The sequence below is a fragment of the Otolemur garnettii genome, unplaced genomic scaffold (genome assembly GCF_000181295.1).
Source record: "Otolemur garnettii isolate 467f Iridium unplaced genomic scaffold, OtoGar3 scaffold00015, whole genome shotgun sequence".
In the NCBI taxonomy this organism is placed as follows: Eukaryota; Metazoa; Chordata; class Mammalia; order Primates; family Galagidae; genus Otolemur; species Otolemur garnettii.
Window position 1 is genome coordinate 54,687 of NW_003852410.1, and position 25,911 is coordinate 80,597.

The following is a 25,911-nucleotide window of genomic DNA, read 5'->3' on the forward strand; positions in this document are numbered from 1 at the left end:
TTCCTGGGGGACAAGTTAGCCCTCGGTATGAGTAACTTTAAAAACACCCAGACTTTTTTGACTCAGAAATTCTGCTGCTACGAGTTTGCCCAAAGGATATAGAGAGGTGTGCAAATTTGATCTTCAGGACTGAGAACTGTATTTATGATCTTTTCTGTCGGTTGGATCAAGGATTGTGGTCATCCAGCCTGGAAAATGTTCCTTCCTCAAACCATTCTGTGTGGCTTTGGCTTTAAGAAATACAAAGTCCATAGCCAAAATTTCTTGAGCATTCTGTGAGCTACAGATCCCATCCGAGGCCTGGGACTTTGGAAGGTCCCTGGAGAGACCCACAGGGCATCCAGAGCCTCTGTTTCCATACTGCAGAGAGCCCAGAGAAAAATGCACAATTACCCACCACCAGGGTGAGCTGGGGACCCCAAATGCCACATTTCTTTGCTTTTGCCTAGAATGATATCAGCTCAGTGCTGTCACCCTGGTTACCTCATGCAAATCAGAGCTCTAATTAGGAGGCACATCTGATTAATAAAAAGGGGAAACAGCTTAGTTATTAAGCGACAGTTTGGTAGACAAAATCCTTCAAACATGGGGCGGTGGGTAGGGGACAGACTCTGCTTACAGAGGTCCCTGTCAGGGAACAGTCAGCTGGACTGACTCTGCTCAGTTTGGAGAGCTCAGTCTGGGCCAGGCACTGTGTTATGTGCTTCCCTTGTTTTAACTCATTTTACTTCAACAACAACTTCGTAAGAAAACTGGGACACAAAGAGATTTAAGCAACGTGTTCAGAGGTGTTCCGAGAGTGGGCAGCAGAGCCCGAACTTGCTCGAGGGTCTGTGTGGCCCCAGAGCCAGCCTTGATGGCCGCTTCATGGCCATTTGCTGCTCATCTGTCCGGCCGCTCATTCATCCTCTCATTCATTCCTTCACGGATCTGTTGATCTTTTACTGTGTCTCTGGCACTGTTCTGGGCATTTAGGACACAGTAGAGAATTAGAAAGAGTCTCCCTCCTCCTGGAGCTTCCCTTAGAGTGGAGGGAGGTGGCCCATAAGTTAATAAGCACGTGAGTGCTAAGAATAAGAAAAATGAACAGGGTGAGGGGCAGAGAGAGATGGGAGAGTGGGTTATTTTAGCTGGGGTGGTCAGGGAAGGCCTCAGGGGGCCTTCAGGGGCAGGAAAGAGCAGACCAGGTAGGAGAACAAGAAAGTGTAATGGTCCCAAGGCCTCCTAAGATGGGGCACCTCTGTGTCCTGCCCTCTGCCCTCCACACCACCTCTTCCCATGCTCATTTTTGGGCAGGCTTGGGACTGTTGTGTGTGACCAAAGTTCCTGTGGCTAAGTCATCCTATTGTCCCTGAGTTAAGTGGCTCCCTCCCCAGCAAGTCATTGCTGACTTTCTAGGCTAAATCAGGAGCCTCCTTGGTGACCCTGGAGCCCCCAAGCCCAGGAAACAGCGAATGCATAAGTCTGGTGGCAGGGACAGTGTTGGAGGTCTGAAGGGACCTGTATGGCCAAGCGCCTTACGTGAGGGAGTGAGGGATATGCGTGGAGGTCAGGTCATGGACACATCACAGGCCGGAGCAGGGACATGGGCCTTTGTTCTGTGTGCAGCAGAGAAGTTGTTGGAGGCCTAGAATAGGGAGGTAGCATGAGCTGATTTACGTTTCACAAGATCAGTCTGGCTGCTGTAGCACATGGTGGACCACAGGGGCAGGACAGGAGGGGCAGACGAGTCAGCATCTGTCTTTGTGGTCCAGTCTAGAGGCCACAGTGGCAGTCTGGGCCAGGTGGAGGTGGCCTTCCTGAATTCCACCTCTCGGACAGCCGATCAATAGCCCCACCCTGGACCTGTTCAACCCACCTTGGACGCTCCTGGTTCCTCCCCAACTGCCTTCTCGATTGGTCTGCCACATACGGGAAATTGGAGCAGTTATGACCACTGGGTCCCGTGTGCCAAGGAAGGCCTGTCTGAGTGTTAAGGGGTGAGATAGTGGTTTGCCACCGCGGGCTTTTGTTGTGTTTGTCCCCCCAGCATCTACACACATTCCCTCCTTTCTCCTTTGGGGCCCCCCCTTTCTTCTGATTCTTGGTTCATATGTTTGGTTTAATTAATCTATCCCTGCCCCAGCTGTGCCGCCTAACAACTCAACAGGTGGCCAGGTGACCAGGCCTGGCCACTCTGCATGCTCTATCCTCCTGGCCACACTGGTTAGGAGATGGGCCTATGTCCTAGGCCAGTCCAGTGAGACCCAGTCTCAGGATTGTGACAAAAGTATTAGGGACAAGAATCTCACTTTATAATGTGGCTGCCAGTCGGGAGGCTGGAAGCCTGAAGCACCTGGGAGGTTTCTCTCCCCCTGTCATTAAGAGTAGAGAAAGTCTGAGGGTAAAACCAGGGCAGAGGAAAGCAGTTCCCTGAGAGAGAAAGGCAGATCTCTGAGAGATGAGGAGGGACTGACTTCTGATGCCATCCTACGAGCATGTGGATCCAGCCACGGCTTGGAAATTTTGATGAGCCAACAAACTCTTTTTTATGCTAAAGAAAGTTTGAGTTAAAGTTTCCGTCCATTTCTGAAGAAGATGGCAAGTTCCTCGTGAGCACTTAAGAAGAGGCGGGATCCTTTTCTTTGGAAACAAAGTGTAGGTGTCTGCGATACCATCCACACCTGAGCACCTGTGAGATGTAGGATCTCAGGCTTCACCTCAATCTGTTGAATCAGGGTCTACATTTTGACAAGATCCCGCCACCCAGGTGATGTCCTTGTACACTGCAGCTGGAGAAACACTTCTCTAAAAACAATTAAGGCTTCAAAAAAGAACTAAATGACTTTTAAGATGCTTCTCAATCTTGAGCCCTCTCTAACTGGTTTCCAACTTTTCTCGAAAAAGCTGGAGAGTAGAGAAGCTGGGAGGCCTGGGGAGAGCTGGTGGAGAAGGGAGGGAGTGGAGCTGAGGGAAGTCATGGTTGCCAGGCTCGGAGGCTGAGGCTCAGACTGCAGAATTTCTTTTAAGTTTGACCTCTAAGTGCTCAAAGTCAAAGGGCCAGGAGAGTTACAGCCAGACAGCCGTGCAGGGGAGAGAGGGGAGGAGGAGCAGCCAGTGCCTTTCAGGCAGGAGGCGACTTCGTTAAGTTAGCCCCTTGTTTGCTCTCCTGAGGGAACAGCACTTTCTGTTTCTCAAAAGGCCCACACAGACAATTTTTAGTTCTTTAAGTGTTCTCCAGACGTCTTTCCAAAAGGAACGTATTAGTTTGCACTCCCACCAGCAGTGTAGAAGTGTTCCCTTTTCTCCACATCCACGCCAGCATCTCTGGTTTTGGGATTTTGTGATATGGGCTAATCTTACTGGAGTTAGGTGGTATCTCAGAGTAGTTTTGATTTGCATTTCTCTGATGATTAAGGATGGTGAGCATTTTTTCATATATCTATAGGCCGTACACCTATCTTCTTTAGTTACAAGGGTACAAGTGAATCTTTCTAAAAGTAGAGTATAAACGTCTTAACACAATAACTAAGAAAATTGACATAAAGTCTCTGTTAACGAGTTTGATGAAAATATTTCAAATTGTATATGAAAACACCACACTGTACCCCATGATTGCATTAATGTACACAGCTATCATTTAATTAAAAAAAAAAATAAAAGCCCGTAAGGAAACCCTGGCTATTGTTTCAGAGGAGAGCAAAGGAGTGGCAGAGAGAAGGCCTTCCTGATTTTCCTGCTGAAATGAGAGAAGTGTTGGGGGCAGACTAATCCTGTCCTGTGTGACTTGGGGAGGCTGCCGGTGTCATCCGTGTGGTAGGTGACAGACACTCAGCAAGATTTGCTGAGAGACAAGGCGACGTGCCTGTGGGAGCCTGGGCTGGATCCTGATCACACAGAGTTGCTCTAAAGAACCTTATCAGGACAATTATAGGAAAAATTGGATATGGGGCGGTGCTTGTGGCTCAGTGGGCAGGGCGCTGGCCCCATATACCGAGGGTGGTGAATTCAAACCCAGCTTGGCCAAACTGCAACAAAAAATAGCCGGGCGTTGTGGTGGGCGCCGATAGTCCCAGCTACTCGGGAGGCTGAGGCAAGAGAATTGCCTAGGCCCAAGAGCTGGAGGTTGCTGTGAGCTGTGATGCCACTGCACTCTACTGAGGGCGACAAAATGAGACTCTGTCTCTAAAAAAAAAAAAAAAAAAAAAAAAAAAAATTGGATATGGACTGTAGATGACACAATAGTTACAATACTATTGTGAAAGTCCCTGGATTTGATAAATGTATTGTAGTTACATAAGGGAAGGTCCTTGTTCTTAGAGGACTTGGGCTCAAGTTTCAAGAGGAGCAGGGTCCAAATGTTGCCAAGTTATCCTCAGATGGCTTAGCAAAACCAGAATACTAATCTTCATGTGTGTGCCTGGTAGGGGACAGACCTTTGTATTTTACTGTCAGTTTGGTTAGAAGCTGGTTAAACTCTGTGCTAATACAAACTGGTTAAAAAGCTATATTTTCCAGAATCCCCTTCTCTGTATGGCTCTAGGTGAGAGGTTGTCAACAGCGACATTTGGACAACCGGGCTTTGGAATGTACAGGTGAAGCAGAAGCTATTGCTCTCATAGGCTCTTTAGAGTCCTGCACTGGGGGAGGCACCTGAAAGAGGTACAAGGGTGGTCTGGCTGTCCTTGCTGGCCCTGCTTTGTGCCTTGCTGACTGACAGTGGCTCCAGGTCGTCTACCAGACACCCACGGTGGGAGCTACGAAAAACCAATAGGAAAGGTCTTCCCTGAACCTTCCCAGGGCTAGCTTCGTAATTTTCAGGGCTCAGCATAGAGGGAAAATGTGGGGCTGTTTTTGTTTAAAAAAGCAGGAAAAGGGTCCTTTGAAGGTACTAAAATATAAAGCTTTCTTTCCTTCCCTGGGTTTCCTCTCAACTGGTCCGGGTGCTTCTTAACTTTCTATTTAATGTTGTTCTAAATAAAGGAACATTTAAATTATTAGCACAGAGTCTATTGTACATCTTTGTAGCTTGCACACACAGAAAGAGCATGTGACTTGTGTGTGAAACGACACCGTACACAGTTCATCACTCAGGCATGCGTGTGCAGTTTCTTCCAGATGAGTGGAAATATGCACAACATCAAATTTATTTCACTTCTTTTTTTGTTTTCTTTTTTGAAATAAAGTCTCACTCTATCCCCCAGGGTAGAGTACTGTGGCATCACAGCTCACAGCAACCTCAAACTCTTGGGCCTAAGTGATCCTCCTGACTCAGCCTCCCAAGTAGCTGGGGCTACAGGTGCCCACCACAATGTCAGGCTGGTTTTCTATTTTTAGTAGAGATGGGGTCCTGCTCTTGCTCAGGCTGGTCTTGAACTCCTGAACTCAAGCAATCCACCTGCCTTGGCCTCCCAGAGTGCTGGGATTACAGGTGTCAGCCACCGTGCCTGGCCCACCTTCTGCTAACACTGACTTATTGATGAGCAAGAAAAAGAACGTGTGGGTTGCCCTATCTTTCCCTTTCCTGCCAAGCCATCACTTTCAGGTCAAGTGGCTGACCAATACAGAGAAGCCACTTATGTAAGAAAGGGTAGAGTAGGGTTCCTCGGCAGCTGTGTTTCTTAGAATACCTTCCTTCTGCGTTTGAAGCACGTTCTTGGCTCAGAGAGTGTGTCCTCTCAGGGTTGTCAAAGGCCCCATTACTGCCGATTTTCAAATTGTAGACATAGCACACTCAGCCGCCCTGGCTTGGAGCTGCACTCAGCTCCTACACACCATGGCTCCACTGAGATTCTGTGCTCATGGGGCATCTCTAAGCTACACACAAGGGCAGCAGGATCAGTGGTAGAAGACACATTGCATGCTCCTCTTTCGCTTGTTCTGGTGAGGAACTTGGCTCTCCCGTCACCCTCTCCGACCCTCACTGAGGTCTGAGATCTTGTTTCTGGACCGAGTCTCTCATTTCAGCAGACTGTTTCAAAGTGTTCCCCAGATCGAACCTTGCCCGACAACAGAGAGTTAAAATAAACGTGGCAACGTGTCGACAGCTGGTGGACTTAGGCGTAGTGTATGCTGATGTCCATTGCACAATTCTTACTGATTCTTCTAGAATTCAAGTTTTTCTAAATAAGATTTTAAAAATCAAAATGTTGAGGAAAGAATCAGTGAAGGAATAGCTGCTGCTGTTAACTAAATGTGCTCCTATTATCCTATTATCCTACAGTTTCAGAGGCTTATTTAGTCGGCCACATGACCAGTGAAAGGGCCACCCCTTGTCACACTCAAGTTCCTTCTCCTCATTCTAAGACTTTGAGGAAGTCTAGCTCCATGTTGCTGGATTTTGAGCCCAAATCTCTCTGTGTTGGGGAGAAAGGGTTTTGTGCGTATGTGGCGGTGTAGATCTAATGGCAGGGGCTTCTGTGCCTCAACCCCAAAGAATTGAAGCTTTGGTGTTGGATATCATAGAACCTTTATTATTTTTCCTCTAAATTCTTAGAAACTTACATAATGCCCGTGCTCTAGTAATGACACCATGTATAGACATTTAAAATGCATCTTCATTTATAAATATTTTACATTTGGTCCATAGAACAGATAATTTTACTAAATAATACTGTCATTTTTTTTAAAACAGGCTCTGTATATAGTTTGAATATGTATATATAACATATATTTTTTATATAGAGATAGATTTACTTGGTGTTCTCAGAATAAATCCTTATTGCAAAAAAAAGCATATATGATAATACAATCTCTTTTTTTTCCCCCCCGGGCAAATACTAAAAAAAAAAAAGTTACACGTATTCACAGTTTTCACAGTAATTGTACGACACTTAATATTGTGCTCTATAAGATAGGTTTGGATGGAAATCGGTTAGGGGATCTCTTGCCAAACATCTTACTTAGAATTACTTACAAACATTAAATACAACTGCGTTTGTCTTAGAAAGACTTAGTCTCAGTTTTACCTCGAAGAAACAAAGAGGAAATTAGAAGTCTTTCTGCCCTTACTCTAAAGGAATTCACACACAGATGGGGATTTGGGACCAGGAGACACAGTGATGGGTTCCTTTCATTCTAAACCCTATAATTTAACAATACGTATGCATTTTGATCATGGATTCACCACTTGGCATTTGGGATGCCTTAGCAATGAGACTATTTTACAGATGACCTCAGGAAAAGGTTTTAGACTTCCTACACAATATCAAATGAGACCCTATGGGCCACGCGGAAGGATGGGTGTGCATGTGTGTGCATTTGTATGTGTACACATATACATTTTTTTTTCTCTACAATAATGTGCTTAATATTCTGACGGTAATATCTTATTGCAAGAACTGGTATGCTGGTCACTTTTGGATGAGAATGATAAGAGATTAAAAAACCCACAGTCACAGTTATTTACCATAGTTATTAAGGATTAGTCATAAAACACAGCTTGTGAGCTAACTAGCGAAGGAGCTACGGGGCGTGACGTACAGTTTGCTACATGGGAACCCATTGGCAAATGAGAGACGCTGAGTTACTGGAGCTTGCAAGAAACCGTCCTCACTCCATTGGCCACCACCTCCACGGAGCCCAATTCCAGAAAGGAACGAATGATACTCCCCAATGAAGCCGTTTTAATCTCGGAAGCATGTCGTCGGGGGTTGGGGGGAGTGTTTCGGGATCAACACCAGCTCCTCAGCTAGCAGGCTGGGTAGAGTTTAGTGGCAGTGAGGAAGGTGCGGTGGCAGCGGTCTGGAAGGGGCGGCAGTGAGGATGGTAGTTTAAGAAGGAAACCAAGAGATAATGGTCTGTCTGGACTCTTGGACAAACCCCTCCCCCTCGATTTCCTCTGCATCTGTTTTGTAACTCTGCAGAACTGGGCAGCTTAAGAGAAACCGGAGTTCCTGATGAGGGAATTTCCCCAGTGGGACCAGAGGCCCCTGGAATGGCGATAGAAAGAAATCAATTGTGCCTGAGGCAGTTTTCCAACAAGCAGGGCCCATCTGGACTGATTGCCTTTGGGCCAGGTCCAGTGGGACCGGCCTGGGGGGGTGGGGGCGTGAGCCGCAGGGATGCTCACAAGGGACTCTGCGCAGACTGCGTGACAAGCAGCTCTGGGGATACTGACTGAGGTCTCCGGGGGTTACTTTGTCCAGCTGCCTTGGGAAGAAAACCAGAAAAGGAAAGCCAGAGCTCCGCCGGCTCCCTGCCACTTAAGAGCGAGCTCTCCCTGGAGATCCCGTTGTACAAAAGGCCCTTTTCGTGTGTGCAGAGCAGCGTGCTGAGGGGAAGCAACTCCTGCAAAGTCCGCGATAACAGTCGTGGGTTTCGGCAGTAAGAGAACAGTCAGGAAGGAGACTAAAAGCCAGGAGCGTGTGTGGCCTCACTGTGGCGGACACGCACTCTGGCGGGATAAAAATGATCTACGGCCCGTTACAAACGCCGACCGCTGGATGCTGATGGGGCCCAGGGTTAAATGGTCACTAGCCCACTGGGTGCTGGAAGCCACCAGGTACCCTTGCCCAGGGCAGGGCCCACCCAGGGGTTTCCCTGTCCTCCCACCTCCCTCTCTCTGCATGGTGATGGTGTCTGGACTCGCCACTCGAGGTAGGTTGAGATAGAAGCTATCTTCAGACATCAAGTGGTGGTCGTGCTCAGCCAGGTCGGGGGTGAGAGTGCTGGGTCGGCGAGCGCCCCCCACCCCTAGATGTAGGCCTCTTTGCTGGCTGAGCTGCCGGCCTGGGGCTGCTCCGGCCCATTCTCCGGGCGAACGATGTCTTCGCTGGGCTGGATCATGACCTGGATGCGCTGAAGGCATCGGGAGGGAAGGAGTGAGGCTCTCGGGGGAGAATCCAGGCTGGGATGGTGGGGCACTGGTTGTTCCTTTCTCCCAGCCCCTCTTCAGCCTTGTCCCATCTGTTTTGCCTTCAAATTACATCCCACATCCTCTACCCACTCCACAGCCCTGCCTGGCCGTGCGGCAGCCCCTTGCAGTCACTCCTAACTGGCCCTCGCCTCCCATTCTTGCTCATCACCCCTTTGTTCTGTTCTCAACACAGTAGTGGGAGGGGGCCCGGGGAAACCAAAGACAGGTCATGTTGACACCTCGACTCATCAGGACTCAGAAGAGGCTCCCATTTTGCCAAAGTCCTGCAAGGCTCTACACAGTCTGGCTCCTGTCATTTTCCAGACCTTGGTGTTCCCTCTCTAATCTACCCTCCCATACGGGACTCCTCACTGCCTGTCAAACACGCCAGCTGTGCTCCTGCCCCAGGGCCTTTGCACTTGCTGTGCCCGCTGTCTGACACCACGTTCCTTTCAGGTAGTTACATAGCTCCCTCTCTACCTCCTTGGGTCTTGGCTCAAGCATTTTACCTCCTCAGCAAGGCCTCACCCAGCATTCCCTACTTTATTTTTCTCCATTGTCCTCATCCCCATTTTGTGTGCTTGTATTTATTTATTTATTTTTGAGACAGAGTCTGTTGCCCTGGGTAGAGTGCCATTGTGTCATAGCTGACAGCAACCTCAAACTCTTGGGCTCAAGGGATTCTCCCACTTCAGCCTCTTGAGTAGCTGGGACTACAGGTACCCGCCACAACACCCGGCTGTTTTTTTTTTTTTTTTTTTTCAGAGATGGGGTCTTGCTCTTGCTCAGGCTGGTCTTAAACTCCTAAGCTCAAGCAATCCACCCACCTCGGCCTCCCATGCTCTTATTTTCTTAATCGTTTATCTTCTTGTACCAGAATTTAAGCCTGAGGCGGGTGAGAGTTCTGCTTGTTTGGTTCATGGTTGTGTCCCCAGCACTGACAATATGTCTGGCACATAGGAGGTGCTCAGCATGTGTCTGCTGCGGAGATTAACCTCCCACTACCTTTACGGCACACTTGGCTTGCGATCCTGCCCCATCAGCTCATACCCAATCTGCCTTGCCCCTTCCCAGAACAAAAGCTTTGGACCTAGAGTCGGAAAAAAGGGATGTAAGCACTGGCTCTGTTCACAGCTGACTGCACGCGTGGGAAAGCAGCCCCCAGCTTGGGGGGTTAGTTGTTCTATCATATGTGAAAGGAGGAGGCTGCTGGGCACTTCAGGGGCTGTGCTGCTGTCTTCCCTATGTCTCAGGCCTTAGAGCTCTGGCTCCCAGAGGGTTTCACAGGACCAGGGTCCAGGAAAAGGAGGCAGAGAAACGCTCCTCAGGGCCTGCCTGCCGTGGCCCTCCGTGCTCTGACTCTCCACTCCTCCTCAGTGACGTCTTCTCAGCCCACACGTGCCCTACCAGTGACTTTTTACCTGGTCCTCTCCTGCACTGCCTCACTGCACTCAAGAATTCAGTGCAATTAACAGATAGCGGGCATGGACTGTGATAGGATGGTGGGGATAGTGTGTCCTTCCTGCTGTGTCTCTTCTTGTGGGTAAGACCACATTTTCTCTATATTGAGCCCACAAAGGAGATCTAGGGTAAGCTTCAAACAAATCTAAGCCTATCCTTCACCTGTTCCAAACCCTTGAAGGCTCCCCATTGCCTTCTGATAAAGTCCAAAGTTCTTGTCCTGATTTCCAAAGCCCTTCATGATCTGGCTAGACCTTCTAACTCCCGTCCCCTCATCTCTTACCACACCTTTCCTTATGCCCCTCCCTACCGTACCCTCCAGCCACACTGACCTCAGTCCAGTTCACCAATTGCAGTGTATACCCCTGGGCCTTTGCACATGCTTCTCAGCCTTTGAAGTCTGATTTACCCTCAGGCTTCCTCTTCCAAGAAGCCTTCCCTAATCCTCCTTACCCCAGGCAGGACTAAAGTGGCACAGTTTGCCCAGTTGCAGTGGCTCTGACAAACACTCTATTTTCATTAGCTATCAGCTTGTCTGTCTCCCCAGCTAGACAGTGAACTTCACAAAGGGCAGGGCTGTGCCCAGCACAGGGAGGGAAGGGGACTAGCAATGTGAAGGTGGAAAGGGGCTTACCTGCTTCAGGGAGCCCTTTAAGGTGAGGAACATGTAGGCCATGTACCCTGGGATGAGGACCATGGAAGACAGAGCCATGAGCCAGCCCACGCCCTGCCCCCACTTGGGGAAAACGTAGCTTCCCATGGTGAGAGGAGTCATCTGCACAGCACTGAAAATGAACACACCCTGGGGAGGGTCAGGAGGGATGGAGAGGGAGCAGTCAGTCACCCGGAGTGGACAACCCTGCAGTCAGTAGGTCCACTGCCCTCCCCCACTCCCCTGAGGCTCATTCTTAAAGGGCCCAGCATTCGGGAGTCCTGCACCCAAGGCCACCGCTAGTACATAAAGTGCCTCTGGTGAGCAACAGAAAAGGCACCATCTCAGGGAGGATCAGAAGGAAGAAACAGCCCTCCAGCGGGACTGGTTAGAAAGAGAAATCTCTTCCTCCAGGCTTGCCAGCTTGGGAAGCAGACAGAACAAGGGTGGGATTCAGACCTCGGCCTGCCATCATTTGGGTGCCTCCATGCAGGACACACATGTGCAGTGGCCCAGCCTCCACCTCAGGGACCTCAGGGATCCCCTCCCTTCCCATGCCTGCCTCAGCTTCCCCTTGTGGGAAGAACGAGTGGAGACACTGAGAATGAGAGCTTGAGCTTCCAAATCAGGCCGACCTGGTCTGAATCCCAGCACTAACTAGCTGGGGGAGCCCCAGACCCTTCAGCAGTAAGTGGGATGGAAATGCCCGTTTCACTGTGGTTCACCAGGGTGGTAATGTGTCTGGTACCCAGCAGGGTACAGAGCAGATGCTGGACAAAGAGCAGGGGAAATATTATCCAGGATCAGGGTTTCTAGGGGCCACTTCCACCTGCCTTTGCCTCCAGAAGCTTCTCCCTGGACCTGAGCCCTCCCCCCTCAACCAGGGCCTGGTTTAGCCTCACCCTGACATAGCTGGTCAAGCCTTGTTCTTACCGCCACGATGATCGGGGTGAAGAAAGACCAGCAGAGTTTCCACCAGATGCAGGGCCTGGAGCCAACCATCTCTTGGATATTGTCATAAAATCGATTGACACCTGTGACATCAGGAGCAGAGGGAAGGATGAGCTGTGGGAACTATGGGCTCAAAGCCAAAGTCTGCTGTTTTTCCTCAGTGTGACCATGGAAAGCCACCTAACCTCTCTGAGCCTCAGTGTCCTTGTCTGTACCCCAGACCAATACTCTGGGGATCCTCATTTTCTTTTCTTTCTTTCTTTTTTTTTTTTTTGCAGTTTTTGGCCAGGGCCATGTTTGAACCCACCACCTCCGGCATATGGGGCCAGCACCCTACTCCTTGAGCCACTGGTGCCACTTGGGATCCTCATTTTCTAAGTAGTTTTTCAGAAGCCCAATCCCCATAGCATGTGGGTTGCGCAGGAAAACAAGTCTCCCTAAAGCGAAGACACCTGCTAACATAAAAGTACTTAGAAGATGTGTCCTCCCCCATTCTCAATGTCCCTCACCCCAACATGTGCCCAGCAAAGCCATTCCTCAAAGGCTTCGCTGGGCAGGGGTGGTTCTTCCCCGATGTGCTGATTCTAGAAGAAACCGGCCATCAACTGCAAAGAAGAATTGCAAATCTTACAAAAAAAATAAACCCTCAATCCACAGGGTGATGTTGAGCACTGGTCGAAACACAAGCACAGTCGCTGACCAGTGAAGATCTGACTGTTAGAACAGTTAGAGAGAGAAGAGGGACAATGACAGGGGGTGAGATGGCAGGTATAGCAAAGGGGATACACAGAATGTCACATCTCCTTCAAAACATCTGATCTGCCGTGACAATCGAACACGCAGGGAAGAATGGCCTTTTGACTGTTGCAAAGTTGGCTCAGGAAACTTAAGCCACAAAACAAACAAATAAAATGAATGCTTCCTTTGTTATTTGTTCTAAGACAGTGCACACTTTTAATTACAGCCTAGCTTTTGTCAAATACATAACTATAAGATGTTTTGGTTTCCCTTTTCTAGGTAAAAAATCTCAACCAAACCTTTTTGAATATTCTAAGGTTTATGAAGAAACGTCGGCTCCCATTTTACATAAATTTATTTAACTGTTCTTACATCTTCTAAATGTGGGCTCCTCTTATGCTCACCTCACTGAATTGTCTTGTGAAGAATAAAGCAGTTAACACAGGGAAAGGGCCTGGTGCTCAAGTGGTATTGTTGAATGATGATTGAAGACAGGACTGACTGACTGAATGAATGAACGGGGGAAGGGGGGTTGATGCTCACCGTAAAACCAGGAAATAGAGACACATTCAAAGAACACGAGGAACAGCAGGCTCATGCCACTGGCAGAGTAGTAATCGAAAAGTTTGAAGACATAAATGCCCCCCTGCAAGACGAAAAGAGGTGAGAACAGGCCCGCGTCCCCCAGTGCCCAGTGCATTCAGTTCACAGGTGACGTAGGCTTTGGGGCCTGACAAGGGTGGGAAGAAACTATCCTCTGGTAGGGCTGAAGGGCAGAAATAGGCAGTGATCATCAGGACCATCTTTCTATAATGTAAATCAGTCATGTCTCTCCACTGCTTAAAACCCACTGCGTCTTAAATAAGACGATACTATAAACAAGTACAGAGATATCCAATCCAGTCCAATCCACATGCCTTCGCCTGAAAGATCCTGTGTGGTCTGGGTCTTCACATCACACCCCTCACCCCTACACTTTCACTCCTCTGCCACTGCCACTGTCCTCCTTTCTGTCCCTCAAACACCCAAGCCCACTCCTGCCTCAGGGCCTTTGCACCTGCATGCTTTCTTCCCCTGGCTCCTCCTCATCATTGAAGTCTCAGCTCAACTGTTGTTTCCTTAGACGGACCTCTCCTCACTACCTTATCTGAGGTAGAGTGGTCATTCTGTACTCTACTATCCTCTTTTCTTCATGGCACTTAACACTCTGAAATCATCTAATTTGTATGTCAGTCTCATCCACCAAAACGGAAGGTCTGAGAGAGCAGACATGGTAGTGTCTGACGCATTAATTGCTGAATTTCCAACTGTGAATGAATGAAGGAATAAATGAACACTAACCCTGAATCAGTACTGCATTTGGATCAGAGATGGTTTCACGGATCATAAATCAGATCCACAGGGCTGAGCTAATGTCTTTAGAGTCATTTATATTTATTGTACAATTCATCAGGATGTCTATGTCTTCTGACTAGACTCAGAAGGCCTTGAATGCAGAGAGCATTTCTCTATTTCATATCAATACAAAGAGAAAAATGAGAATGAAAAAAAGCTTTGGGCAATGTCAACTCCATTTAGACTAACTTCTACGAGCCTTTCACAACACAGTTCCTATAAAACTTTCTCCTCCAGGAAGCAGTCCCTGGTGCCCAGGCCAGGTTAGGGACTACATTCTCTAGCTCTGCTCTATACTTCCTAGCTCTAATGTGTCTCCTATGAGCCCCTGGAGGACAGGGACCCTGCTACAGGGACCCCATCTGACTCTTTGCTGTGTGCCCGGGGTTGGCACAGAGATGGTGCTTATAGAAAGATCAAAGGTGGGACATGACAGGGCTGGAAAAAAGAGGTCCTGGAAGCAGTGCTGGGGGCATACCAGGTGCTGACGGAGCCCACCTGGGTGATGTTAGAGAGGCCAATCAGGTAGGAGATGATGCAGACAGCAGCAATGAAGAGCTCCCGGCGGTTGCGGAGGAGTCTGGGGTACTCATCCACCAGGGCTGTGATGAAGCCCTCCACGGTGCAGAACTTTAGGAGGAGGAAGATGTCAGCCACCTGCAGCAGACCCCGGCCCAATCCCACCCAGAGCCTGACCCTCTAAGGAAAGGCAGGAGGCCCAGCAGCGTCGGGACAGCAGGGCCAGCAGCACCCCAGGATCCAAGCTGACTCTGCCTCTGACACACTTTGTGACCTCAGGACAGTCCCTTCCCTCTGGGCACCAGTTTCCCCTTCAGGAAAATGGAGAATTGTCTGAAGTTTCACGCCGTAGGACATTCTAAGGGTCTGACATTCTTGGTCATCTTGGGGACCTAAGAGTGGCCTTCAGTCCCGGCTTGGGTCTGGATGGAGGAGTGGGCTCCTCACCTGGCTGTCAATGCCCAACATCAGCAGCATTGAGAAGAAGAGGATGGCCCAGAGGGGAGAGATGGGCAGCTGGGTCACCGCCTCTGGGTACGCCAGGAACGCCAGCCCAGGGCCTGTGGAGGGAAGGGCAAGAAAGAAGGAGGAAAGGGTCCTAAGCACCTTCAGCCACTCGCCTGCTTTCTAAGCTTTAGTTCATTTCATCTTCAGAGTCACCTTTGGAGAGAGTGTTGTCAGCCCCTTTCTCCAGAGGAGGAAATAGGACAGGGGTGGAGGGGTCACAAGGGTTATGTCCAGGGACCAGTGAGGAGCTGTGGCCACTGTCCAGATGAGGGACTGTCATGGCCTGGTCAGTGGTAGGGACATACAGGTGCAGAGAGGTGGCCAGATGGAGGCTCCTAGGAGGCAGAAGGGGCTGTCCTGGTACCGGTTGGCTCACAGGGGAGGGAGAGAAGAGCCCAGGATGGTGCTGAGGTCCCTGGCGTGGGCACTGGGTGATGACAAAGGCCTTTCTGCAATGGGGAGCACAGCGGGGAGAAGGCTCGGGGAGCCTTGTTTGACATGTTGTGTTTGAGTGTCTGGTGGAGGTGTCCAGAAGATCAGGGGATACCTTGGTGTGAGAAGGAAGAAGACTAACCTCCCTGACCTGGCTCTGGAAGGGGGTGAAGGTGGCCAGGGAGTTGCAGAGAAAGGAGGTGGGGGCTGTCTTTGTAGGGGAGATTAGAACCTCTGTAGAGAGCATTCCTTCCCATGAGGCCAGCCCAATTCTCTAAGGGACAAGTCATGTCACCTCTCAGAGCTTCAAGCCTCTGCCGTGCACACACTGGGTCCTCCTGTTTGCTGCTTGCCTGGCTGAGCAGGCGTGGGATTCTCTCCAAGCCCTGTGGCACTGACAGCTGTGTGGCAAGCACAGCGGGCACAGCCCACTTGGTGAGATTCTTTGTGGAGCTGGGATAAAAGCACAGACTTGAGGAGCTTTGTACTGTGGTGATGAACATGTCCAGATTGGACCAAAGTTTATGCCCCAGGGGCAAGAGTGGGGTCTTCGCTTCTAAAAAAACCCCATGATTGTGTTGGATGTGCCAGTGTGGCCAGGAGACTCACAGCCCAGGCTTTCAGTGAGCCAGACCTGAGCTCAAACTCCAGATCCACCACCTTCCTAGCTCCATGACCTTGGGCAGGTGACTTTGCTGAGCCTTAGTTTCCTTATCTATGAAATGGGATAACAATAGTGGATATCAGGTAACGCTGGGAAGATTCAGGGATACAGTCCATGTAAAATGCTTGGGACACTGCCTGGCACACAGGGAGTGCCCAATGCCTGCGAACCAGGTGTTGGTGACCGTGACTGCAAATGCCACACGGTCAACCCCTCCCTCCCCAGGAGCCCAGACCCTGCACAGTGAGGTGCTGACCTGAAGCCGCCACATCAGCAATGGACCGCTTGGTGACGTGGGCCATGAAGCCCACGATGGAGAAGATGACGAACCCTGCGAACATGCTGGTGCAGGAATTGATGCAGCAGACGATGATGGAGTCCCTGGAGAGCGGGAGGGGTGGGGTCAGGGGACAGGGCTGGCAGGAAGGTGTCCCGTGGTTCTGGAGGCAAGGGGAGGATCGTGCCTGTGAGGGGAGGGCCTAGACAGTGGGTCAGGGTCAGAGAAGGGGCGCAACCACAGGGAGTGACAAAAGAGTCTGGCTCATAGAGGGGTTGAGCTGAGAGGGCAAATGTGATCAAGGAAGGACTGAACGCTTGATAAAAGCCAGGGGACCGGAGGGGCGTGGCCGGGAATGGGGGACTCCCACGCACCTGTAGACGTTGTTGTGGAAAGAGTTGTAGCTCCCAAGTGCGATGAGGGATCCCAGGCCCAGCCCGTAGGAGAAAAAGATCTGGGTAGCTGCATCCAGCCACACCTATGGGAAGAATTATCAAAACTGGCCAAAGCCATTAGTCACAGCTCTCCAGAGCCTTCTACAGGTGCTCACCAGCTCTACCTGGCAATAAACCTGGTTTACAGGTCAGGGTCAGAGAGGCACAGTGACATGTCTTAAAGCTGGTGAGAGGAGCCAGGCTCGGAGGGATGCTTACCTCGGAGTCCGACAGCTTTCGGAAGTTGGGTGTAATGTAGAAGAGGATGCCCTCCTTGGCCCCTGGCAGCGTCACTCCGCGGAAGAACAGGATGATCAGCATGATGTAGGGGTACGTGGCAGAGAAGTAGACCACCTGGGAGGAGAGTGGGTGACCAGTGACACCCTCCAACACCCCCAGGCTTCCTCCAGCCCTGCCTCACCTGCCTCTACACCTGTTGTGGCTCTGGGCTCAGTTCTTCCTCCTCCAGGAGGCCTTCCTGGATTCCCGCTCTGTTTGGCCATTTTTCTGAAGCTCCTTGGAGTCTGAATCAACCAGCTCAGTGCTTGTTTTTTTTTTCCTTCTCCCGTCCCCTCTTATTTTTTGACTTCTAAGTTATCTGAATAACACATGTGGTGGCAGGAAAATTAAAAAATTACATATGAACACACACACAAGTTCCCTTTGCCAACTCCTAGGATGTATTAATAAATAATATAAGAGACAGAGTGTTTGTGTCTCTGTCCTCCCAATACCTAGAACAGTCCATGGCATACAGTAGATGCCCAATAATTGTCTGACAAATACATGCACAGTCACATTTGCTTATAAAATGAGGTTCATATTATATATTTCCTTATTCATTTAACACACTGAAAATTGAAAACACATAGTACATACAGTTTTCTTTCCTGTTTTGTTTACTAAATGTTGTTTTATTGTCTTCTGGACAATATGATTTTTTAATTACACAAAATAGTCCATCAGGGGGTCTCATCAACCTTTTTTCAAGTTTGCCATACTCTTACCTATTTAGATTACCTCCAATTTTATGTGGATCTAAGTCATACTACGTTGAACAGCCCTATACATAAATCTTTACCTACAGAATGATTATACCCTTTCTGGGCAAAAATTATAGAAGTGGAGTTACTGAGCAAAAAGGAATAACCTTGTCAAAGCCTTTTTATCCACACTGTCCATTGCCTCCTAGAAAAGAAGCCTCACCCAGCATCACAGAGTGGCCGCCACTGAGCATAATCATTTTAAAAATTACCTTTTGCCAGAGTGACAATCATTTCTATCAAAGATGCTCATTGTCTGAAATTGCATTTCTTTGCTCACTAGAGTGGAAGAGCAATGGGCAAGTTCAAGGCCCTCGTATCTCAGTCTGGGTTAGCTTCACCCCTGACTCGACTGTGGGAATCCTCAGTGGCCATGATCCACTAGAAAAACCACTACACTTGGAATTAGCAAAAGAGATTCAAAGTCATCTGTGTCACCAACAGGCTGTGTGACTTTGGGTCAATTTCTTAATCTCCTCAGAAGTTTGCCTTCTCTTTTCTGGAAAGTGGGTATGATCACCCTCATTACTCAGAAAGTTCACCTATAGGAGGAACTACAATGTGCTTAGGACTTCCCTGTGCCTTTTATGCTCAGCACGGAAGCACGAACACAGGCAAACAGTAGGTGTTCAATAAATGCTTGCGGATGGATTAGTTGACATCTTCAACTGATGCCGTGAGAGGGGCCCTATTCTCTGCCCCCAAGAAGTGGCAGGAACTCTACCACCCCAAAATGATTATAATTGATACTATGCTTTGAATGCCTACTGTGTGCTAGGCATTGGCTAAGCATTCTGCAGGTCTCCCTCTGTCTTTGTGACAGCCTTGTAAGTTACGGTTACTGTAACCATTTGACAGATGAAAGGCTCAGAGTGATAAAATAACCTGCCCTAGCACACAGAGCTATGTATCTGGGGGCTGAGACACAGACTCTTTCAAAGCCCTTTGACGCTATACTTTTCTGCTTCCTAAAGTGAGGAAACACCTGTGCCCTCTTCCTAGTCCTTGAATCAGGTCAAAGATGTTTTGACACCAACCTTGAATCTGAGAGCTCAGTGGGTCCAAAGTTCCCACCAGACTGAAATAGAACTCTTTTCATTCATTAGCTCTGCCCCTACCCAAGTGTGGGATTTGTTATGGTTCTGATTGGTTCCTTTCCACTACCTCTTCGAGAACCCTGCATCAATCTCCTTTGTGGTTCTGACTGCCCCGAATTCAGTTCAAATCCCTTCTTTGCCCTTTCTTTGCCATAAGATCTCAGATGACATGCTTGCCCTCTGAATTTCCTTCATGCCTGGGCCAGTGAGAAACTCTTCCATCTTCTGTCCCTGACCTCCTGGGGTGGGGCTTGAAATGGAGAAGGGGGCTCTGAGGCCAGTTTCCTCCCCCTGGTTTAATCAGGCAGCTCCCCAGCCGTCCCCAGGCTGGACGCTCCAGCTCAGCATTGCTCTGTACTTGCCAGTAATAAAAACAAAAGCAACAACAACTCCCCTTGCTATGCTGAGGGCTTTACAAAATGACCACCTTATTTGATTATCATAATAAACCAATAGATAAGTGGTTTACAAAGGAGAACAGGGAGTTTCAGGGAGGCGAGTGACTTGCCTGAGCTCACAGTCAGTAAATAGCCAAGTTGGCATCTGAGCTCAGGACTGTGAACAGAGTATGTAACCGTTAATCTTCCCATCTTTAGTGTTTCCCAAGGCTCAGGACATGAAGTTTTCATTTTTGGAGCCCTTCCATCTAGGACAAGGCTCAGCACAGAGCAGATGCTCAGGAACATTTGTCGATGGTCCTTAAGCAACATTTGCCCTCTGTCTGGGGATGGCTCCGTCGGGCCCAGTGGAATCTCGTGGGACTCACCACGATCCTAGCACAGTGCTAATCTGGCACAGTGCCTGTGCCTGACTTGCGTTATTTCCTCTAATCTTCACGACTGTCCAGAAGGAAGGTAGTATTACTGTTAGAAATTTACAGGAGGAAACGGATGCACAGAGAGTTGAAGAGACCTTCTTAACTCAAGGTCAGATGGGGCTCAGCGAGGTATGGGCTCCTCAGCCAAGGCAGAGGTCCCCTGCCAGGTCCCCTCCTGTACCCACTATGCACGTAAACTTCTTACCTTTCCAGTCCAGCCAACACCTTTCCAGATGCAGAAATACACGAGGATCCAGGCGATGGCCAGTGTGATGGCCAGTGGCCAGCGGATCTGACCTGGCTTGTCCAGCCCGTCTGTCATCTGGTGCATGTTGCGCCTGGCCGGACAGTGGAGGGAGGAGAAGGTCATACGGGGCTTGCAGGAGCTGGAGTGACCAGGACAGGGACACAGAGGATATCCTGCCCTGTAACTGTGCTGACACTGGGATCACCATGATTTGAGAGGTGGATGGGGACTCATTATACTGATCAGTAGAAGTGCTATGTACTCATCAGATCGAAGAGAGCAGGACCTGCTGGGGCCTCGTCAGCCACCCTTATTGCTCATTTGGTGGCCTGGTGGCCTCCTAGTGTGACCCTGCTTTTGATCTGTCCTACTCCAGCCAGCCCCAGGGAACCTTCTAAATTGCAAGTCTGATCATGTCACTCCCCTGCTTAAAGATCAGCGTGAATAGCTCCCTCTTGTTCTCAGAGCCCCAACTCCCCAGTTGGCCTTTCAAGGCCTTTTCGGGCTGTTCCTCGTGCTTCTCTCTCCAGTTCCCAGGGCTCGGTGCAGCCCCTCAGCCTCATCGGATGGAACCATCAGTCATCCCCTGGTTGGTGCTGTGCCACTCTCTCCACGCTCTCTCCTGCCTCCTCCACGCCTTCATGCCAGCTCTTCCTCTGCCAGCTCCTGCCCTCCCTGTGCTGTTTTCATCTCACCACGCCTGGGCTGGTCCAGGTGCCTCCTTGGACAGGCAGCCTCCTTCGCTTCCCCTCTTAGCTCAATGGTGTCACCACTGTCTGCCTGCACACCCCTGTCTCTAACCACACCAGCACACAGTAGGGGCTCAAGAAATGTTTACTGAAGAAATAAATGAATGCAAAGTCCTGATGTGTTTGAGAGTTGTGCGTGGCAGACATCACAGCTCTGCCAGAGCAGAATTTGGTTTTCATTTGTGAAGAAACAGCCCGGCCAAGACCCTGCACCCCTGAGGTCAGGCAGCCCTGGTCTGACGCCTCCTGAGAAAGCGCCTCCTTCTGGGCGCTTCAGCAAGGCGCACCTTCAAAGTTGCTCAGGGACTCTCCTGAGCTGCCCCGCACATGCTTCCTTCATGCCAAAGAGACTGGGGCCCAGTACCTCATCGTGTCGATCAATGCCCCCAACACACACCTTCTGTGAAGCGCTCCCCTGAAGACATCGCCAGCACAGCCTTCACTAAGGTTCCTTTCCACTCTCTCTTCTAGAACCCTGCGTCAATCTCTTGCAGGGGTGGTCCTAAGTAGGTTGGGCTGGTGCTCGGGATGAATTCCAATGATTCCTCCTGGTTGTGCCAGTCATTCCCCTCCATTCGCCCCTCTGATCCACTCTCCACCCTTCTTCACCCTAAGTTAAGCCCCAGGACTGCTATGGCTACATCACCTGGCTGCCTGCCTTCCGGCTCTAGCTGTGTTTGACCAGTGCGAGGCACTGGCAGCAGATGAGAGGCAGACACATCAGAGAATTTGTGCTCCCTGATGGCTTGGTCTGCAGCTGAGTTTCTCTACTAAAGGTCATAGGGTATGTCCCATGGCACCTGCCATGGTCACGCTCTTTCTTGGGGGGAAAGGGCTTCACCACCCCTGGTGACTCCCTTAACCCTGCACACACTTCTGCAAACACACTCATGTGTTACTGAACCATGGGGATGCATTCTGCGTAAAGCATTTTCGGGTGATTCCATTGTCGTGTGAACGCCATAGCGTGAGCTTACCAGACCTGGTGGCACAGCCTACCGCACACCGAGGCTGTCTAGGACAGCCTTTCTGCTCCTGGGCTACACACCTGTCCAGCATGTGGCGGTGCTGAGTACCGCAGGCAATGGTAACATTGTGGTAGTATTTATGTTTTCAGACATACTAAATGGTACAGTACAAATATGGCATTAGGTCTTAAAGTCTTACGTGACCACTGTGTATATGTGGTCTGTTGATGACTGAAATGTTGAAGTGATACAGCACATGGCGTCAGCCCCTTTATCAAACTCTTCCACTACCCTTTGAGGAGCGTCTGTCCCCTGCCAGGCCCTTCCTGACATGTTGGGCCCCTGCCCCCGTGGGCGGTCCCACACTCACTCCCAGAATTCCACCACAGCGCTGGTCATGTTGGTGGTATTGACGACGCTGTAGTTGGAGAAGCAGCGGTCCGTGTTCCAGGGGTTGTCACACTGTTTCCACGGCAGGGTCTGCAAGGGCACAGGCATGTGGTCATGAGGACAAATCCTGCCGAACCGCCAGGGGCTGGCACAAATGGTCCCAGTGCCCCCTGCCCGCCCTTGCAGTCCCCCAAGTCTCCTCACAGCCCACCTCCCCTTCCCAGCAGCTCTGGGACCCGGGGAGCATTAAGATCCCCTCGCAGATCAGAGAGGGGCAGCTACTTGCTTGAGAAGGCTCAGCTACTAAATGTCAGAGCTGAGATTTGAACCTCGACCCACTCGCTGTGAGAATCAGCCTTCCGAGCTGCCCTGTAAGGTCTCATGATGCCTCCTGGGCCACTTCCCAGGTATTCGACTTTGAGCAAGAGACGGGGCCAGTCTGATTCTCTGCACAATGGTGACAGCGGCAAACACACTTGTTCTGTGCCGGCTGTGGTTCCAAGCACTTTACAGACACCTGCTCCTTAATCCTCACAGCAAGCCTAGGAAGTGGGTTTCATTTCCTTCCACTTTTTCATTGTGATAAAATACACATAACATAAAATCTACAGGTATACAGTTCAGTGGCATTAACTGCAGTCATAATGTGCAACCATCATCAGTATCTTCAGAACTTCGTTCATTTCGCAAAACAGAAAATCTGTGCCCACTAAAACAACTCCCATTCTCCCTCCCCAGCACCTGGCAGCCAGTACCCTACTTTCTGCCCACATGAATTTGACCGCTCCAGTTCCCGCAGGCACTGAGGTCATACAGTATCTGTCCTTTGTTATTTCACTTAACATAACAATCTCCAGGTTAGCCCATGTGGGGAAGTGTCAGAACGTCCTTGCTTTTAAAGGCTAAATAACACCCTACTGTGTGGCTAGACCACATTTGGCGTATCCCTTCATCAGTGGACACTTGAGTTGTTTCTACCTTTGAGACAGACAATTGTCTAAATAATACTGCCGTGAATGTGGGTGTACAGGTGTCTCATGGAGATCCTGCTTTCAATTCTTTGAGTATTTACCCAAAAGTGGAATTTCTGGACTATACAGTCATTCTGTTTTCAGACTTTGAGGAACTGAAGTGGGTTTCACTTTCATTCCCGTTTTATAAATGAGGGCACTGAGACTCAGAGAGGTTAAGTTTTTTCCCAAAGTCGCACAGCTGGCGGATAGTAGAGTCAATATTAGACCCTGGGCTGTCTGGGTCCATTCAAAATGGGCTAAGAGGATCTCTCATCATGAGGGTTAGACGGCAGCCTACACAAGGTGCCGGGCCCAGAGACGATGCTCGGTTTGCAGGGCTACCTCTGCTGTGGGAGGGAGACAAGGGCTCCTAAAGACAAACTGAGTCCCCCGCTCCTCCAGGAACGGCCCTGTCAGCCGGAGGCTGGTCCCAGCAGACAGAGAGAAGGCTCTGACTCCTGCCAGAGCGGGTGGTTAGAGGGGCCGCTCACCGTGGTGAAGGAGTTATACAGGTAGTAGATGGCCCAGGAGATGATGACGATGTAGTAGATGTTCAGCCAGAATGATAGCACAGCAGCCGCGAGGCCCACGCCTGGGACAGGACACACCGTCATGCATTTATACACAGTCAGAACAGTTACAGTCCCAGGCCCCATGTGTCCCATGGCGTCTACAACCTTACTGATTTTGGAAACAGGCACTACTGAGGACACTGGGACTAAGAGAAAAGTGGTGACTGCTAGAGGTCATGTACATCTGGCCAGTGAGGGGCCAGTACAGGCTGGTAGTGGGTGGGGCTGGGGAGCTCGGCTTGCCAGGCGAGGGGGGCCCATACCCTCCGTCAGTGTGAAGCAAGGAAAGTCACACCCAGACTTTGCAGGGGAATGAGCTGACAGGGCAGGCCAGGCTGAAGTGTGAGTGCCTCTGAATCGAGTCCCTCTCTCCACCTCTACCACCTTGTTTCTAACCAGCATTGTCATCTGTCACCTGGTCCTTTGCAACAGCCGTCACTCTGCTCACACATGATCTGAGCAGTTCCCTCTCTCCCAAAGGGCATGTCCAGAAGCCCCTGGAGGGAGCACTGCCATGACCCAGGGCCCCACTCTGCAACTTACCCTTGAACATGGGGGCCAGCTTCCACACCCCCAGGCCCCCGATGGATGTATACTGGCCCAGGGAGCACTCCAGCAAGAAGAGGGGGACCCCCGCAAAGATGAGTGTCAGGAAATAGGGGATCAGGAAGGCTCCTGTGGGGAAGAGAAGGCAGATGCTCATGGCCCCAGGATTTTGGAGAAACCCCTGTCCGAGGGAGCACTGTGGCTCTGGGTCCCCATCTGGGATTTCCTTATGTCCTGCCTCAATGCAGCACCCAAAGCCCATCTGAGGCCCAGGGATGTCCTCTGCTCAAATACATCCCCTGTTCTTTGCAAAATGAACAGATGAGCTTTTTGTGTCATTGACAGAGGACAATAGTCCTTTGGGAACCATTCTATAAAGGGACAAAAAACAAAAACTGGAGCCTGGAATTCCCTTTGAAGTCCTCAGGGGGCCTTTTCTCCTATAGCTGCCCCAGAAAATGCCTAAGTGAAGACTCCACAGGGTCCAGACCCAGCTGGGAGGTCACCAGGTCAGCACATACCACCACCGTTTTTCCCGCAGAGATAGGGGAACCTCCAGACGTTGCCCAGGCCGATGGCATAGCCCACACAAGACATGAGGAAGTCGAAGCGGCCCTTCCACGTGTCCCGGTCAGGCAGGTCCGCTGCCTTCTTCTGCACCTTGACCACCAGGGTTTTGGGCTTGTCATTGGCTACAGGTGCCTCGCTGACCTCCGTGGAGATCTGCCCGTCGGCCACCTTGCTGCCATTGGTCGCCATGTCTCGGAGTTTGGACACAGGGGTCCTGGTGGAGGGACGTGCTATGTCAGCCCCGGTCCACGTGGACAGCAGTTTTGCGGTTCAAGGTCACCCTAGGAGGACAGATTTGGGGTGTCAGGCACAGAAAGAGGGCAGAACCCTGGAGTTGCCTTGTGCTAAAATAACAAAAACAAAATACCCCACAAAGGCTCTGTAAGCCCACTGGCTTCCGCCTGCCCCACTCCTGGAGCAAGGAAGGCACCCACTGCAGCCAAAGACCGTGAGAGTGAGGATGCGGCCTGTCCCTGTCACCAGGCTCACTTCAACTCTGGCCATCTGTGTCACATCCTCCCTTATGTGTCCTGCTCAGAACAGAAACCTAAGGTGACCAAACTCCAAATGGAAATATTAACTATTTAGTGAAAAAATCCTCATCTTTGCCTCCAAGGATGCAATTAAGAGATCTGTCACCCTGCAGCCATAGGAGGAGCTCACCCTGGGACTGGGCCAGGCGGTATCCACCTGCAGGGGGTGGTGAAGGTGTACAGCCAGGCACCATGAGCTCGGAGGGGTCATAGTCCAGGACACCAATTTCGAGCTGTGCGACTTTGAATAAACCTAACGCCTCCGTACATCCCTCACTGGGCTGTGGGAAAGCCCCGAATCCATACTTTTAATCAACAAAAGGAGATTCTTATACTGGCAGCCCAGCCCAGCCCCAGCCCGAGGAAGGACTCCTGGTTTAGCTGCCTCTTTTAGCCCTCGCTCACCCCAAATGTCCTATTGACATTCTATACCCTTCTTGCCCCTTTGGACTTAGACCAGTCCTGGGTTCCAGTCTGCCTTTTGCAGCAGAGTACTACCA

The 25,911-nt window shown here is 50.3% G+C and overlaps 1 protein-coding gene across 1 annotated transcript; it reads right to left on the reverse strand.

Annotated features, from left to right (window-relative positions):
• Positions 1–8,421: 8,421 nt before the first annotated feature.
• On the reverse strand, positions 8,422–25,218 carry SLC6A1 (solute carrier family 6 member 1). Its single transcript, XM_003785435.2, has 14 exons — positions 24,830–25,218; positions 24,306–24,437; positions 23,682–23,782; positions 22,158–22,267; positions 20,029–20,161; positions 17,086–17,220; positions 16,807–16,910; positions 16,412–16,536; positions 15,000–15,112; positions 14,532–14,663; positions 13,182–13,284; positions 11,883–11,983; positions 10,932–11,099; positions 8,422–8,778 (listed from the first exon to the last, which is right to left on the reverse strand). Exons 1-14 carry the CDS (start codon positions 25,065–25,067, stop codon positions 8,674–8,676), a joined length of 1,800 nt encoding a protein of 599 aa, XP_003785483.1. The 5' UTR covers positions 25,068–25,218; the 3' UTR covers positions 8,422–8,673.
• Positions 25,219–25,911: the final 693 nt, after the last annotated feature.